The following is a 16,070-nucleotide window of genomic DNA, read 5'->3' on the forward strand; positions in this document are numbered from 1 at the left end:
TATGTGGACACTGCAGAAATGTACCAAAGATAGTAGGCTTTGCAAACAAGTATCTTTAACTGCTGAGCCATCTCCCTAGCTCTAAAATTACTATTATTACTATTTTTGAGGTAAGGTCTTGCTCTAGCCCAGGCTGATCTGGAATTCACTATGTAGTCTCAGGGTGGCCTTGAACTCACAATGGTCCTCTTACCTCTGCCTCCCGAGTGCTGGGATTAAAGACGTGTACCACCACGCCTGGCTCAAAATTATTTGTGTAAGTTTCCAAGTCTAGGTAATTCAGTTACAGCAATGAAATTAGACACTTCTTCATTCCCAGGTTCCTCAGATTGTCACCTACCTGTAATTTTGCTCAGGCTGGATTTCTGAAAGTCAGTGTTCCTGAGCTCCTCAGTGCTTGCAGACTTCATAACGGAATTGATGGACGACAGGGTGCTGATGAGTTGGGAGTTGAGGGAGCCAATCTGTGAGTGAGGCTCCCCAAATGCTTCGGCTAGTTCACTGTAGTTCTCAGCCAGCAGTGTCTGCTGCTCAGCCAGCAGCTTCTGGACACGTTCAATGTAGTGATCCAAGCCAGTCACCATTCCAGAGGCAACCTGGGGCTGGGTGTCCTCTACGAGATCCCCTACAGGCTCGTTCCCAACACCCACGCTCCTCCTGCTGCCCGTCAGCCCCACACTCAACTGCGGGGGACCACACGCTATGGTCCTCATTTTGAGACCAACCAGATAGTTGTCGTGAATATTTATCTGCCCCACACCTGATTCTTTGGTCTTTACAACAGATGGCCTGTCAAACCCAGAATTGCCAGAAAGCACTGTCCCGATGCTGACAGAGCGTGTCTTGGTGGAGGAGTTGACATCCTTGACGCGGCCTTCACCCACGGCTATGGTCCGCGTCCCCACGGTCTGGGTGCTGGTCTGCTTATCCAGAGTGCTGAGTGCGGTGCTGGTGCAGGAGTCCACGAGGGTGGCCGCTTCCGTGTTGGTGGACCGTTCTACCTGCTCCAAAGCTGTACTTGTATGCTGGTTTGCGGTATGTGGCGCTGCCATGACAGCCACTTCCACATGCCCCACAGCCTCTGTGTTCACGCTGCGAGAGGCGCACTCCTTGGGAAAGCAGACAATCACATCCACAGAACAATCTCCACAGCCGATGGACCGAACGTCTTTGAGGTTCAAGTTGGTCTTGAGGAGTGTCAGGTCGCTCCCAGATGCCTCTGTGTTGCTGCCTGTCTCACAGACACTGACTTCCACACCCACACTCTGGTCACAGGTCTCCACAGACCTCCCTATGCACCGATCATGCACTTCAACCCTCTCCTTCACAATCCACCAATTCATGGGCAGCTCAGGCCCCACCACTTGATGCTTGTATTCGGGCTGGCAGGCGATGCCTATGCTATTTGTGTGCACAGAGGTCCCGACACACATGTCCACCATGTCCACGTGACTGCCAACCATCTGGTCTCTGGTCTGCACCACTGCCTCCACTAACTTGCTGGAAACAAGCGGCTGGGCCATGGTGGCCTTGTCAACTCTTTTCCTGGACCCAGCAGCCTGCAGCTCTTGCTTGAGCTTCGTCATCTCGCGGTCATGGGTGGTTTCTTTAAGCTGCACTTCCAGGCGGTAGATCTTTTCCTTTAAGGCTTCTATGGTCTGCTGCTGTAGCTCAATCTCTTTGTCAGCTTCAGTAACCACGCCAAGCATGGCTTCTGTCACACTGACACTGAAGTTCTTCGTGTCAGTGACTGTCCCCGTAGCTGCATCCCTGCAGGACCTGAAGTCCTTGTGGTATACAACAATGTCATTCATGTTCTCGTTGTCACCCACAGCCACAGACCGGCAGGCCTTCGATGGGCACTGCCCGTTCTCCCTGACCTCGGAAGACACCTCGCAACTGCTGTCCTGGATCTTCTGCTCTAACGCCTGCATGTCTGCCGTGAGCTGCCGGAACTCTCTGATCCTCTGCGTGCTCTGCTCCACGCTCTCCATCTCCTCCTCCTCATAGTCGATGTACAATTCCCCGCCGCCTCGCCGCACCCGGGACAGCAGCTCCAGCTGCGAGGCGTTGCCGGCGCTGTAGGAGCGTTTCCTCACACCGCAGACATCGCTCTGGGCCGCAGCCCTCTGGCTCTTCAGCTGGGAGGCCAACTGCCGCTTCTCCTCTTGTAAGACGGAGATCTTGACCTGCAGCACAGGGATGGTCCTCACCTGCTCCTCGAGCTCCTTCAGGCGCTTCAGGGCAATGGCCATCTGCTCGCGGATGTGCTGAAGGTGCATGGGGCTCACGTTGGTCACTGGCGTAGAGATCCCTGAGCTCAGTGGGCTATGGCGGATGGAACTCCCCATGGAGGAAGTGGTGCCAGGGGCTGGGGCATAGCTGCCATAGTCCCCATTGCCTTGGTACCCATTCTGAAGTTGGTGCATGGCAGGATTGTGGTTACCAGAACCCATATAGGACGGAAGGGAGCTTGTGGAGCCCATGCCTCCGAAACTGGCCAGCCTGGGCCTTCTGAACTCTCCGGGTGCCATCTGCATGGTGCCTTTCTCCTGCTCAAGTCTTCTCCGGGTCTCCATCAGTGTCTTGGTGACATGAAGGTTGAACTTTGGGAGTTGTGGGGAGGGAGGGGGTAGCTGTCGGTTTTCTGGGATGGTCAGAAAAGTGGGCGAGGTCTCCAAAGGAGCAGGTGGCCTTGGGACTGGAGTTGATGTAACTTGGCCGCTGGCTAGGAGAAAGCTGGAACACTGCTTATTGTCATCGCTGTTGGAGGATGACAGGGATTCAGTGGACGTCCATACGCCCTGCTGACCAGGTGTGGCCCTGGCTTCCGGACATGGCACAGATGGCTTTCGCCTCTTCTGGATGTTCAGTTTCTTGATGGTGTTTCCCTTCTGTATGTCATCCACGTACTTTACAAAATCTAGGTCTAGCTGATAACCATAGGGCGTTTCCACAAAATAAGGGTCTTTTTGTTCCTTGTCACCGTCTCCATTCAGAACATCAGCTGCTTTATCTAAGAGACAGAAGAGAATAAGTATTATAATGCCATGCATTACATATTTTGTAGAAACAAAGATTTGTATATATTACAGTGCAGCAGGCCAGTCTGATTTAAGAGCTGACAGACCTGGTTTTCTTTCTTTTCTTTTTTTAAAATTTTTGTTTCTTTTTATTTATTTGAGAGTGACAGAGAGAGAGAGAGAGAGAGAGAGAGGGAATGGGCGCACCAGGGCCTCCAGCCACTGTGAAAGAATTCCAGACACATGTGACCCCTTGTGCATCTGGCTAACATAGGTCCTGGGGAATCGAACCTCGAACCGGCATCCTTAGGCTTCACAGGCAAGTGCTTAACAGCTAAGACATCTCTCCAGCCCCCCCTTTTAAAAATATATTTTATTTATTTATTTGAGATAGAGAAAGGGAGACAGAGTGAGAAAGAATGGGCATGTCAGGGCCTCTAGCCACTGCAAATGAACTCCAGATGCATGTGCCCCCTTGTGCATCTGGCTTACATGGGTCCTGGAGAGTCAAACTGGGATCCTTTGGCTTTGCAGGCAAACACCTTAACCGCTAACTTATCTTTCCAGCCCAGACCTGTTTTTCTTTTTTTAAAAAATATACATATACTTTTAAATTTTCTATTTGAGAGCGACAGACACAGAGAGAAAGACAGATAGAGGGAGAGAGAGAGAATGGGCACGCCAGGGCTTCCAGCCTCTGCAAATGAACTCCAGATGCGTGCGCCCCCTTGTGCATCTGGCTAACGTGGGACCTGGGGAACCGAGCCTCGAACCGGGGTCCTTAGGCTTCACAGGCAAGCGCTTAACCGCTAAGCCATCTCTCCAGCCCACAGACCTGTTTTTCTAAACCCAAGTTTTCCCTGAGTAAAATGGAGACCCCACAGGTCCTGGTGGCTCAGGCCTGTAATCTCAACTGCTTAGGAGACCGAGGCAGGAAAATCGCAAGTTCAAGACCTGCTTGGGTTACTAAGTGAATTTAAGGTCATCTGGGCAACTAAGAGAGATCTGCCTCAAAATGAAAATGAAGGTTGGGGATGTAGTTTAGTGATGGCGTACTTGCTTAGCATGTGTGAGGCTCACAGTACTGCCAGCCCCAACCCTCAAAAGAGGAGATACAAGTATTTTGCTGATGGCTAAATCATGTTATGAGACAACAGTTTTTGAGAGCCAGGGCTTATGAAGTCCTCACTAAAGACCTAGCAGCATGCATGGTCAGGAAGACTATTTCTTCCAGTGCCTTGCAAGAGGCAGGGCAGATGTTCAGATCCCTCTTTTTCCATGGAAGGCACAGAGTGTACTTGTACTACCAGTGAGCAGCAGACAGCAGGGGTCGGAGCAGATCTATGCAGCCCGGGAGTTGGTGGGCATGTGTGTATTTACTCTCCTGCAAGCAGGCTGCCTTTTCTACCCAGGGCCAAGAGCCACCTCCACAAGATTCCATTTTGCCCTGACACCTTCCTGCTACAAGTCTGAGGACACAGGACATTGGTCCACTCCTGCGGCCTGGACACAAGAATACAGTTAAAGGACAGATTTCCAGTCTTTCTGTGCCACCCACTGCTTACTTTCTCTCCCCATTTAAAAACAAACCTCCCCCCCCACCAAACTGCAGGAAAGCTTTCTCTGTTCTATTTTTTCATTTTTCAATAAAATGTTTACTATCTCGAGAAAACCTGGTTTTGTACTTACAATTAACCTAAAAAGAACAGAAGTATGGACTCCAGCCTCTGGATCATGTGGCATTCAGTAAATGCTACTTCTGGCTAAACCAAACATTTAAAAAAGGAAACACAGGAACCTCTCAAAGCACAGTTCTTGCTGCTGACCAGGACTGGAGCCCTACATTCCAAATTTAAAAGCAAGGCCTTCTGTTTGTTTACATTGCAGGATTAAGTAATGTGTTTCTCCAGCCCCACACTAACAAGAACTGCATTTTCAGGTCTATGAAAAGGACCCCAAAGCAGGAGTGAAAATGCAAGCCATCTGCCCCCTTGCCCCGGTCTTAGGCATGTCCCCACCCTGCGGTCAGCTCCAAGGACTTAAAGCACAGCTAGGCTGCTTTCTGCTCTCCCAGTCCCCTACACTGCAGCGAGCGGATGCCCGAATACTCTGAATTGACTTTTGGCTCTACTCGTCTCTATCTTTCGAAACTTTGGAAAGTTCAAGGGTACTGCCAATCAGTAAAGAATAAAAGGGCATGGCACTCGTGGCATCTCAATTTCAAATATCAAGGTCTAGGCTATAGTTCAGTGCAACAAGCTAGTCTGATTTAAGACTAGCACTTGGCTAGTCCGCCCGGTGAGTCCTTGGGTTTAATCATCACACACACACACACACACACACACACACACACACACGCACGCACCCCTCCCAAACCCCCCAAATCAATAACACCCCCCCACACACAAACACACAAAAACTCACCGCCACAAAGTCATAAGAAACTGCTTTAGCTGCTAAAGGGCAGACACAAGGTTGCAGTTTTAAAGCAAGCTGGAATGACTTCTGTCCCAAACAAGTGCTCAGCACCCAAGGGTCCAGGCTCAGCTCGAGTGCTCCCGAGGGAGCGCTGGTGCCTGGGAATCCGAGCTCATGCTCACAGGGTCTTTCCTCTCTTTCTTTCACAGCTTCCAGCTCCACAGGGGGAACGCGCTCAGCTCGCTCTTCAAAGTATGCGGCCAGACCAGTTTGCGGCAGGGCTGCGTGAGGTTCCGCAGAGAGCAGCGCGCGAGCCGAGGCCGCCCCGCAGGTCCCTGGCCGCCCAGGCCCGGGCTCCGCGCCGCCGCTCCCGCTCCAGCTCGCCCACCGCCCGGGGCCGGCCACCTACCTCCGGTACGCCCCGGGCCTGCGCCCCCCGCCGGCAGGCTGGCCCGGCCCGGCCCCGCTCGGCTCCTCCCAGCCGCCGAAGGAGGAGAAGCCGGTCAACCTTCGCGCGCCCGGCCCCGGCCGCCCCGCTGCCATAGGCCCTGCTTTGTCCAATGACGACGCCCTCCCGCCGCCGGCGCCGCCCCGCACAGGATCCCCCGGCCCCGCCGCACCCCCCGGGCTGCTCGCTGCAAACGGGAAAGGGCGCATCGGCTCTGCACCATCCCAGGTTTGCCAACCCGGCCACGTGCGCCTCTCCATAGAGGCCGTCTGTGTCCCGGTCACCTGGGGCAGGGCAAAGTCACAAAGGGCTACTTGTTCGCCCCGGGGTCCAGAGCACTGCGGGGCACTCCACAGCCAGGCTGGGCTTGCCACCAAAGTTTCTTAAAGAGAATTCACAAAACCTGTTTTCCAACACTAAGCACGAAAAGCTTCTTAGAAAAAAAAAAAAACACCTTTAATCCCAGGGCTCGGGAGGCAGAGGTAGGAGGATCGCCATGAGTTCGAGGCCACCCTGAAACTACGGAGTGAATTCCAGGTCAGCCTGAGCTAGAGTGGGACCCTACCTCGACCCCCCCCCCAAAATATATATACATCATAGGCAGACCACAGAAAGAAGGCAAACGTCACTCCTATCTGAAGCGTTGGTATTCTGGTTTCCCCCTACCCTCACGAAGGCATTTTAAATAGGAAAAGTGAGCATTTCGTTGTCAAGTTTCAGGAACAGAACTGCGCTCAGAACATTTTGGCAAACCCTAGCCGGCCTGTTTTTAGTTATTCAAGCTCAGCCAAAGGCCAGGGTCTCCAAATGACCTTTGGACCCCTGTCCCGGAGGAGAGGTTAGAATTTAACCATGTTAGGCTTCTTTCCCAGTCCTGCTAAGCCCTGGCACCCGAAGGACCTGGAGCCCAGGTTTTTTGAGGTAGGGTCTCACTCTAGCCCAGGCTGACCTGGAATTCACTATGTTGTCTCAGGTGGCCTTGAACTCATGGAAATCCTCCCACCTCTGCCTCCCGAGTGCTGGGATTAAAGGCGTGTGCCACCACGCCCGGCCTCAACTCTCATTTTTTATCTTCTGCCTTCTGATACGTCTTTATACATGTGTTTATAAGTTAACATAGTATAGCATTTATGGGACCCTGGCTTATTTCTTAATTGTACGTTTATCTTCTTTTGGTCAAAAAAAATCTAATTTTAAAACTTTCCTTCATGTCTTCTCTTGCCCATACGCGGATCAATTTACAAGATGCAAAGAACAAAGTAGACGTTTAAACTCCACACCAGGGCTGAGGAGCTGGCACAGTGGGCAAGAGTGCTTGCTGCGCAAGCATGAGGACCATGGGTCTGATCTCCAGCACCCATGCCTGGTGGCGCCTGCCTGTAACCCCTGCACTGAGTGCGGTGGAGACAGGAGAATCACTGGGGCTCAGCCAGTCTAACCAAAAAATGGAAGCTTGAGTTGGAGAGATGGCTTGGTAGTTAAAGGCCCTTGTTTGTAAAACCTGAAGGCCTGGGTTCGATTCCCCAGTACCCATGAAAAGCCAGATGCACAAAATGATGCATGCATCTGGAGTTTGTTTGCAGTGGCAAGAGGCGCTGGCACACTCCTGCCCCATTTCTCTCCCTCCTTCTTGGCTTGCAAATAAGCTTAAAAAAATTTTTTTTTCTATTTTAAATTGGAAGGTCTAGGTTCAGCGTGAGAATGTCTCAGGAAAATAAGGTAGAAAAGCATTAGAAGCAGACATGTGATATCTTCCTCTGGCCTTTTCACGTGTGCCCATGGGGCATGAACATCTGTATGCATGCACACACACATATATGCACACATACACCATAAGGAATAGTTGAAAATATAATGCAATAACCTTTGAAAAACACTATAATTCTCTGAAGATAGTTATTGCCTGTTAATTATTAGTGTTAAGGACATTTCTTACAAGTTTCTATTTTAGTGTTTAGTCAGTAGAAGTAAAGGCGATTTTAATTTTGTTTTTTATATTACATGGGTATTTTATTTTTAGTAAAATTACATTCCCACCCGGGGATAAAGGAATAATATTCTAGAAGGAGTCTTGGTTATGTGGTGTCATCCTGAATTCTAGCAGATACAGCAGTTTCTGTCCCATGTCCTCTTTTCCCAAATCAAGGTTATATATTAAAAAGTAGAAGCTGGGCATGGTGGCACACCCCTTTAATCCCAGCACTCGGGAGGCAGAGGTAGAAGGATTGCTGTGAGTTCGAGGCCACCCTAAGACTACATAGTGAATTCCAGGTCAGCCTGGGCTAGAGCAAGATCCTACCTCAGAAAACCAAAAATAAATAAATAAATAAGTAGAAAGTGCTAGATAACACACTGAGGAGGTATTATAATAGGGTTTCTAATATGGAAAATGGTAAATTCACGAAAACTAATTATAAAAATAGTTTTGTTTTGATCTTTAGCTGAGTTGTAAGGAGACTCTTATTCTTAAAAACCCTTCTGGGCTATCAGAACTATGTCTGTTCTGCACAGCCAAAACTCCACTGGAATCCTGAAAGGAACAGCTTCCAACCAAACATTCTGGACCTAAAAGGCTGTCGTGATGTTTACAAGAATTTTCTGAATGTCTGTAAATGTACTAAAGGAGACAGACCTCTCCTGGCACTGTGTCTACCTGCATTATATAACTTTTATTAAAAACTTATTTGGTGTAGAATTTATAAGAAATAAAACAAGACGTCGTCCAGCTGGATGAATGCCAGCCGAGCATGGACTGTGGTCAGCTACAAAGGGATGTTAGTAACTAGTCAGAAGATAGTGTGTGAACAAGTGACCCAAGCAGCATGCAGTTCCCAGGAATTGAGCTTTGAAGTAAGTGATGGTAAGAGTATGAGGGAAAGGGAGGCAGAGCAGAAGGGCAGGGCAGCACCTCTGGGTGCAGCGGAGGAAAGGTGACATGACCAGGCTGAGTACAGAAGAGGCCTTCTGACTTGGGGCCAGGAGCAGGGCAACGTGTCCACGGTTAAACTGCTTCCCAGGACCAGGCTAGCAACTAAAAGGCATCAACAAATAAATTCTTGACATTGTGTGTGGATTAGACTGATGTAGGCAAAAGAAAAGACTGAATTCAGTGGACCAGTTAAAATGTTCAAGATTCATATGTGAAGCTTAGACAAAGGACATTTAATCAGGGTTAGGGAGATGGCTGCACAGTTACAGTCACTTTCTTGCAAGCCTGCTAACTGAGTTCGGCCCTCTTTAGCACCCACATAAAGCTGGACACAAGGTGGCACAAGCATTTTTAATCCCAACGTACCTAGAACAATGGGAGGCGAATGAAACCAGGAGGATCTGGAACCATGTAAGCAAGAGAACTGTCTCAAAAGAAGGTGGAAGGAGGGTAGAAACACCCCAAGATTGTCCTTGGACCTCTACAACATGCCATGCCACGCAGGTACCCATCCATACACTATCACACACATATACACAGAAACACACACATCAAGAGTACAAGTAAAAACATCCATATGGTTGAATTGCAATCGATATCGGGACCAAAGACATCCCTCGTTACTTACTGGGTCCTGTGGTATGAGCTGGGGACACAGGTGAACGACTGAGGCAAGGTGTCCACTCTCGCATGGCTCGTGCTTTAGTGTAGAGGGGGCACGTGGAGAAAGAACATGTGGAGGGGGCAGAAGTGAAGCAAAGCACCTCACTGGAGATGATGTCACCAGAACGTACACCCGTGTGTCAAGGGAACTGGGTGGCCAGTTCACAGTGGGCTGCATGGCTTCCCGGGCAGGCATCCAATCTAAGACATCCTCTTTCCTGGAAAAAGGATCTTTCCCTCCTTCCCTCTCCCAACCTAGTCTGTCCAGACTGTAATTTGGAGCAACCAAACACCAATGTGACAGTCTTAATTAGAGAAACCTTTCTTGCCAAGTCCAGGTCAAATTCCCATTCATTCAGAGAGCAATCAAAATGAACAAACTGCTGTAAAGCATCTCTTCATCTGTGTATTTCCCTCCTGTAAAACTCAAGTTCACGGTGAGAAGAGCCCAGCTCACAGCCTCACAAATGGTGTACAATTTTCTTGCATTTCTCCTCTACTAACAAGTGAAAAGGAGATACAGATTCAATTTATATGATTTTAACTCTTCAAGGACACTAAACTTGTTGTGCAAATATATTTGGTCTGGGGAGACATAAATATTATCACCCTCACCAGGAGTGATGACTTCAGTGGAGGAAACTGGTCTGGAAGTACTAATCTGCTGGCAGTGGTTTGACTGCTTTGCTTACCCTGGTGGCGTTTGGCGATGCCTAGAGATGTTTGTGATTGCCATTTCGGGGCGAAGGGTACTAATGATGAGCAGCTTAGTAAGTAGAGGCCGCAGGGGTTGCTGAACCCATCATGTGCCGCCTACTTCAAGAGAGCCTCAAATACCAGTAGCATGGAGGCTACAGAAGGCTTGCTGGAGACAGCGAGCAGAGCAAAAATAGCACACTGGGCAGTTCAGCCATCTAAGCTGTGGTCTTCTAGCCTTCCCTTTCCTCATGCAAGTGACAGGGTGACAAAAACCCCCAACCCCACCTTTCCCCTTCTTGCTATGCAGCCCTTGCTAACCTGAAACCTGCCATGTGGCTCAACAGGCAGAACTCAGACTTACAGAGATCTTCCCTCCTGGCTGCCAGGATTACAGGCACGTGCCACCATGCCCGGCTGTTCATCTTATAATCACTGTGCATTTGTTTTATAAAATAATGGCTTTATTCACATTTTCATACACATATATCATGTACTTTGCTCATATTCACACCCCTAATGCCATCTTATTCCTTCTCTCCCCTATTCTGCTGGTTCCTTTTCTTTTTCCAAAGAGTTCCTGTTTTATTTTCGTGTGTGTGTGTGTGTGTGCATGTGTGTGAGCACGCATGTTTTAAATCTAGATTCTGTTTGACAAGAAACATGCATATTTGTCTTTCTGAGAAAATGCTACTTGGGGTAGGGAGGTACTCAGAACGTTTATAGATACTCTGTCACAATGAGCCATTCTTCAATATAAGCAAAAAGCACTGGAGATTTCTGAAGTAATGTGCCCTGGGCTTTTAAATGGACAAGCTCTGATATTATTACTGTATTAGTTAGGACACAATGACTGCTTTGTTCTGGGTTTACTGCTGCACACTCAGGGCCCAATTACAGAGGGCACTATGAAGAATAATTACACACATGTGACACAAACTCACACACTGTTAGTGGCTCTTTTCTCAGCAGACATTCTCTCTGACTGGTGAAGCTGCAGAATTAATTCCACTGACACGTCGTCCCCTCTACAGGGAGCACGGAGACCTCGCCGGAGAGCCGAGTCAGGCTCGGGGGAGCGTGTCACTAACACGGATTCTCACGGGGACAAGCAAGCAGCAGGGAGCGCGCGGCACGCAGCTCGCGAGCACTGTCACAGAGGTCCACGTCAGCTGAGACCCGGAGGCAGACAAGACGGCCAAGGGGATGGAATCAGGAGAGGCAAGTGCTCGTGAAGCCAGTTCCTTGGAGTATGAAAGCAATCAGGTTAACAAGACAACTCCTCCAGGAAGAAACCGTGACCACAGAGAAGGCAGCGAGCAGACCTGTGACCTCGTGAACAGGAAGCTCTCTGGGAAGCCTTAGCTTCCCTCCCTGTACCAAATCCACACGAGAAATGCTGCTTATTGTACAGAAGCCACAACAGAGATGCTAGTCACGTGAGCACTCCGCGTGATGTGGAATGTGGCAGGAAAGGGTTTCTGTTGCAGTTATCAGTCACTTTTTTTTTTGCTTTTTGAAGCAGGGTCTTATATATCTAAGGCAAGCCTCAAATTCAAGATCTGCCTCAGTGTCTTGAATGTTGGAGTGACTTTTTTTTTTTTTTTTTAATCTTTCAAGGTAGGGTTTCGCTCTAGCCCATGCTAACCTGGAATTCACTGTGTAGTCTCAGGGTGGCCTTGAACTCAAGGTGATCCACTTACCTCTGCCTCCTAAAGACTGGGATTAAAGGCATGTGCCACCACGCCCAGGAAGGGTTACTTTTAAACCTGGTGTTGTCCTCCAAGCTAAAACCCATTTGCTCATTCACACTTGCATCCATCCATCCATCTAAATGATGGACACCAAAGAAGTGTTAGGCTCTGTTTGAAGGCTGAATTTCTCTTCCCATGGAATTTACACTCCCTCTTTAAATTTCACAAATACCTCCCTAGAGCTACTCTAAATAGCTACAGAAACACTTCATGCAAATAAAATGAGTAAAAGGTTATCCCAGAGCTCATAAAGGGTACAAATCAATTAACACATCATATATAACATATCTGTAATGTTACAAGCTTGCTTTGTCATATGGCTAAGGAATAGTATGGCTCCTGTAACCCTTCACAACTCCTTTTGACCACACTTTAAATATTTTTAAAAAAATATTTAAGTTGGGCATGGTGGTGCACACCTTTAATCCTAGCACTCAGGAGACAGAGGTAGGAGGATTGCTGTGAGTTCGAGGCCACCCTGAGAGTACATAGTGAATTCCAAGTCAGACTGGGCTAGAGTGAGACCCTATGTATGTATGTGTATGTATGTGTATATATATATGGAGGGAGGGAGAAAGAATATGAATGGGCACACCATGGCTTCTTGCTGCAAGCACAAATTCCAGACATGTGCCACTTTGTGCATCTGGCTTTAGGTGGGTATTAGGGAACTGAACCCAGCCACCAGGCTTTACAAACAGGTGTCTTTAACCACTAAGAAATCTCTCCAATCCCCACTCTTAAAAAAAATTTAAATCTCTACTTCTATTTTTAGAATATTTTATTTATTTGTTTGAGAGAGAGAGAGAGAGAGAGAGAATGGGTTGGGCAGGCTTCTAGCCTCTGCAAATGAACTCCAGATGAATGTGCCTCCTTGTGCATCTGGCTTACGTGGGTCCTGGGGAACTGAACCTGTGTCCTTTGGCTTTGCAGGCAAGTGCCTTAACCACTAAGTCATCTCTCCAGCCCTAAATCTCTACTCCTAAGCCTTTTCCACAGGTGTTAACCTGCACATGGAACCCTGTGCACTGGTCACATCAGCTTTCCTTTCCCCACCAACTCCACGTTCCAAGTTTATCTCCTGGGAATACTACTACCACACTCTGTCAAGGGGATGTTCATTTTAGGAAGATAACAGATAGATTTAGTCTTTCATTCAGTGAATATTTATTAAGAACCCAGCATGTAGTAAAGTGCTACAAGCTAAGCAAAACAGCCATGGAGCCTGCCCAGGTAAAACTCACAAACAATAGAAGACAGTTGCAATAAATGCTCTGAAGGTGAAATACAGGTGTGATTTGAGAGCTTTACAGTCATAGGAAGTGTTTCCTGGGAGCTGCTTTAGCCACTGGGCAGCCTGTGGCCATAGGGGACTGAAGAAATGCAGGCATATGTAGAACCTGAAAGGACTGAAAAGGACTGGAAGGAGGTTCTTGCAAAACTAGAGTGAGCAGAGCCTGTTCCCTGCAGGGGGAGTTTTTGTTTTGTGGGTTTTATTTTTAAATATTTTTATTTATTATTTATTTACAGAGAGAGAGAGAGAGAAAGAAAGGGAAAGGGGAATGTGCAAGCCAGGGCCTCTTGCCACTGCAAACAAACTCCAGATGGAAGTTCCACTTTGTCCATCTACTTTACATAAGCGCCAGGCAATTGAACTCAGGCTGTCAGGACTTATAAGGCCTTTAACCACTGAGCCAACTCTCCGGATTGTGGGTTTTGGTTAAGTGCATTAAGAAACTACAGGATATTAGCTGGGCGGTGATGGTGCCCAGCACTCGGGAGGGAGGCAGAGGTAGGAGGATCGCTCATGAGTTTGAGGCCACCCTGAGACTACATAGTGAATTCCAGGTCAGCTTGGGCTAGAGCGAGACCTTACCTTGAAAGGAAAAAAGAGAAGCCCCAGGGTATTTTAAACAAAGGATCAAGATGGTCACATCTGCATTCTAATAGGATTGCTCTGGCTAGTTGCAGGAGCATGTGCTAAATTATCTTCCAAATCCTGCCTTAGGCTTCCCATGCATTGTTCCCATGAATTTTCCTTTCATTGTCACAAATTCCTCTGCAAGTGCGTGTTATCTACTCAACTTAATCATAAGTGCGGGCCTTGGTATCCAACCACCCAAACTTACACACTGCCTTTTTGGGCAGTCTGCCACACACAGGAAACTGACAAGGCTTGACAAACTCCAGCTCCTCTGGGGCTGAGCTGGAGACCAGAGAGCAGGATTAGGGTTGTGGGTTGTCTTCCAGGGCTCTATGTGCTACCCCATTCTGCTACTAAAAAGGAAAATATTTTGCTTGAATCCAATGACTCACTGTAGAGAAAACAATAATGAGATTTCCTTTTCTGGAGGTCATTAAAGGAGATCGGTCTAGTCTGGGGGGCACAGATGTGGCATGGGTGATTTCTAGGAGAAAGCAGACCATGAATCCGGGCTCTGATGTAGCACTGAGGTGTGCAACACAGACTTGCTCTGCAGTCTGAGACACTAGGAGAGGTACAGCAAGGAACACGTGTCTAAAGCAAGAGTAGGGTTGAGCCTGTCAGCCAGCGACAGCTTCTGCGCTTCCAACCCCTTCCCTGACTTGAACTCATCTTCACACACCTGACCAGGAACCCAGCTCGGAAAGCTAAATGCCAAGGAGAGGGCCCAGGAGAAGTTTCAGCAATCTGTTATTCCGAATTCAAAACTCATCCCCACTGGATGGCCTTTGCAGCTCAATTCTGGATTGGCTTGCCTGCATGTTACTGCCAGCCAGGCTCCTTGCTGAGAGTGTCGCTGCCTGAGTAATAGGCTATCTGGAGCTAAACTGATCCTACGGCCTGTCAGATACGAAATTGCCAGCACAAATCAGATCAAGTGTTTTAAACCAGTATCAGTAGTCCATGTAACTCAGAAACTTTCCTGGACTCCCATTGGTTCCTTGGGTAATTTGAGCACTAAAATAACATAATTAATGATAATAACAGACAAAGTGATAAGCACCTGTGAGTTAACGCTAGAGTACCAACTAGTGAGTGTAAAAGGAATTATGGAAACAGAAAATTACTGTATAGCAGCCATCATGGCACGGGATAATTGGGGCAGGAACAGGTAGTGGATGGAATATTTTCTACCGCAGATTAGGACATTGCTGTTGTCTCAGAATACCTAACCAGATTATCAACCACAAAGGGAAGAGAGATGCTCCTACAGTGAGGAAGTCAACCAGGTGATCAAAGCGACAACATGCCCCTTGAAATGCGCCCGGAAGAGGAAAGCCTGAGTCTAGAAACATCTACGGGTCTCACTGGAAAGAAATCCTACAGAGTAAATGGGCTAGAAGCAAGGAAACAGCTGTTTCAGACCAAAGGAGCCTAAGGAGAGCGGATGCCTGCGTGCACAGCTACACAATACACACAAACACATAGAGCGAACAGTGGAGCATTAACCACAGGGGATCTGAACCCGGGGAGGACACTGGAACAGCTCTTTCTTTCTCCTTTCGAGGCGGGGCCCTCACTCTAGTCTAGGCTGACTTTCAACTCATGGCTTCCTACCTCCACCTTTGCCTCCCAAGTACTGGGATTAAAGGTGTGCCCAACCAGGCTGAGGCCAAGTTCTTTCACAAATTTTCTAGAATTGCTCCTCCCTCTCTCCCTTCCTTTTCAGTTCCTTTTTTTTTTTTTTGTTTATTTTTATTTTTATTTATTTGAGAGTGACACAGAGAGAAAGAGGCAGGCAGAGAAAGAGAGAATGGGCATACCAGGGCCTCCAGCCTCTGTAAAGGAACTCCAGACACATGCGCCCCCTTGTGTATCTGGCTAACATGGGACCTGGGGAACCGAGTCTCGAACTGGGGTCCTTAGTCTTCACAGGCAAGCGCTTAACTGCTAAGCCATCTCTCCAGCCCTCGGCTTCTTTCTTAAGGGTGAGTCCTGTCTTCAGTTGGCACAAATGCAGCTAGCCAATCACCAGGGAGCGAGGCTATGAGATATGATACTTGAAGCAGCCTGTTTGTAAGGGGTGGATGCCCTGGCTCTCCTATATTGTATGTTATTCAAGGAATTTTGCCTTTCTCTGAGGAGTTTTTAGAAATTTATATAGCTTCTCAATTAATCTTGTAGACAGATGTGTCTGGAGCCCCATTATTAGAGG

General features: G+C 48.2%; 1 protein-coding gene across 3 annotated transcripts in view; it reads right to left on the minus strand.

The window, feature by feature from the left end:
- Kank1 (KN motif and ankyrin repeat domains 1) overlaps nt 1-16,070 on the minus strand; it is a 270,405-nt gene that overhangs the window by 26,852 nt on the left and 227,483 nt on the right. For all 3 annotated transcript variants that reach the window (XM_045145275.1, XM_004653151.2, XM_045145270.1), the window contains one exon: nt 341-3,016. In XM_045145275.1, coding sequence (XP_045001210.1) covers nt 341-3,016 — 2,676 coding nt within the window. The remainder of the gene's footprint in view (nt 1-340; nt 3,017-16,070) is intronic.

This window comes from Jaculus jaculus, chromosome 1 (assembly GCF_020740685.1).
Source record: "Jaculus jaculus isolate mJacJac1 chromosome 1, mJacJac1.mat.Y.cur, whole genome shotgun sequence".
NCBI lineage: Eukaryota > Metazoa > Chordata > Mammalia > Rodentia > Dipodidae > Jaculus > Jaculus jaculus.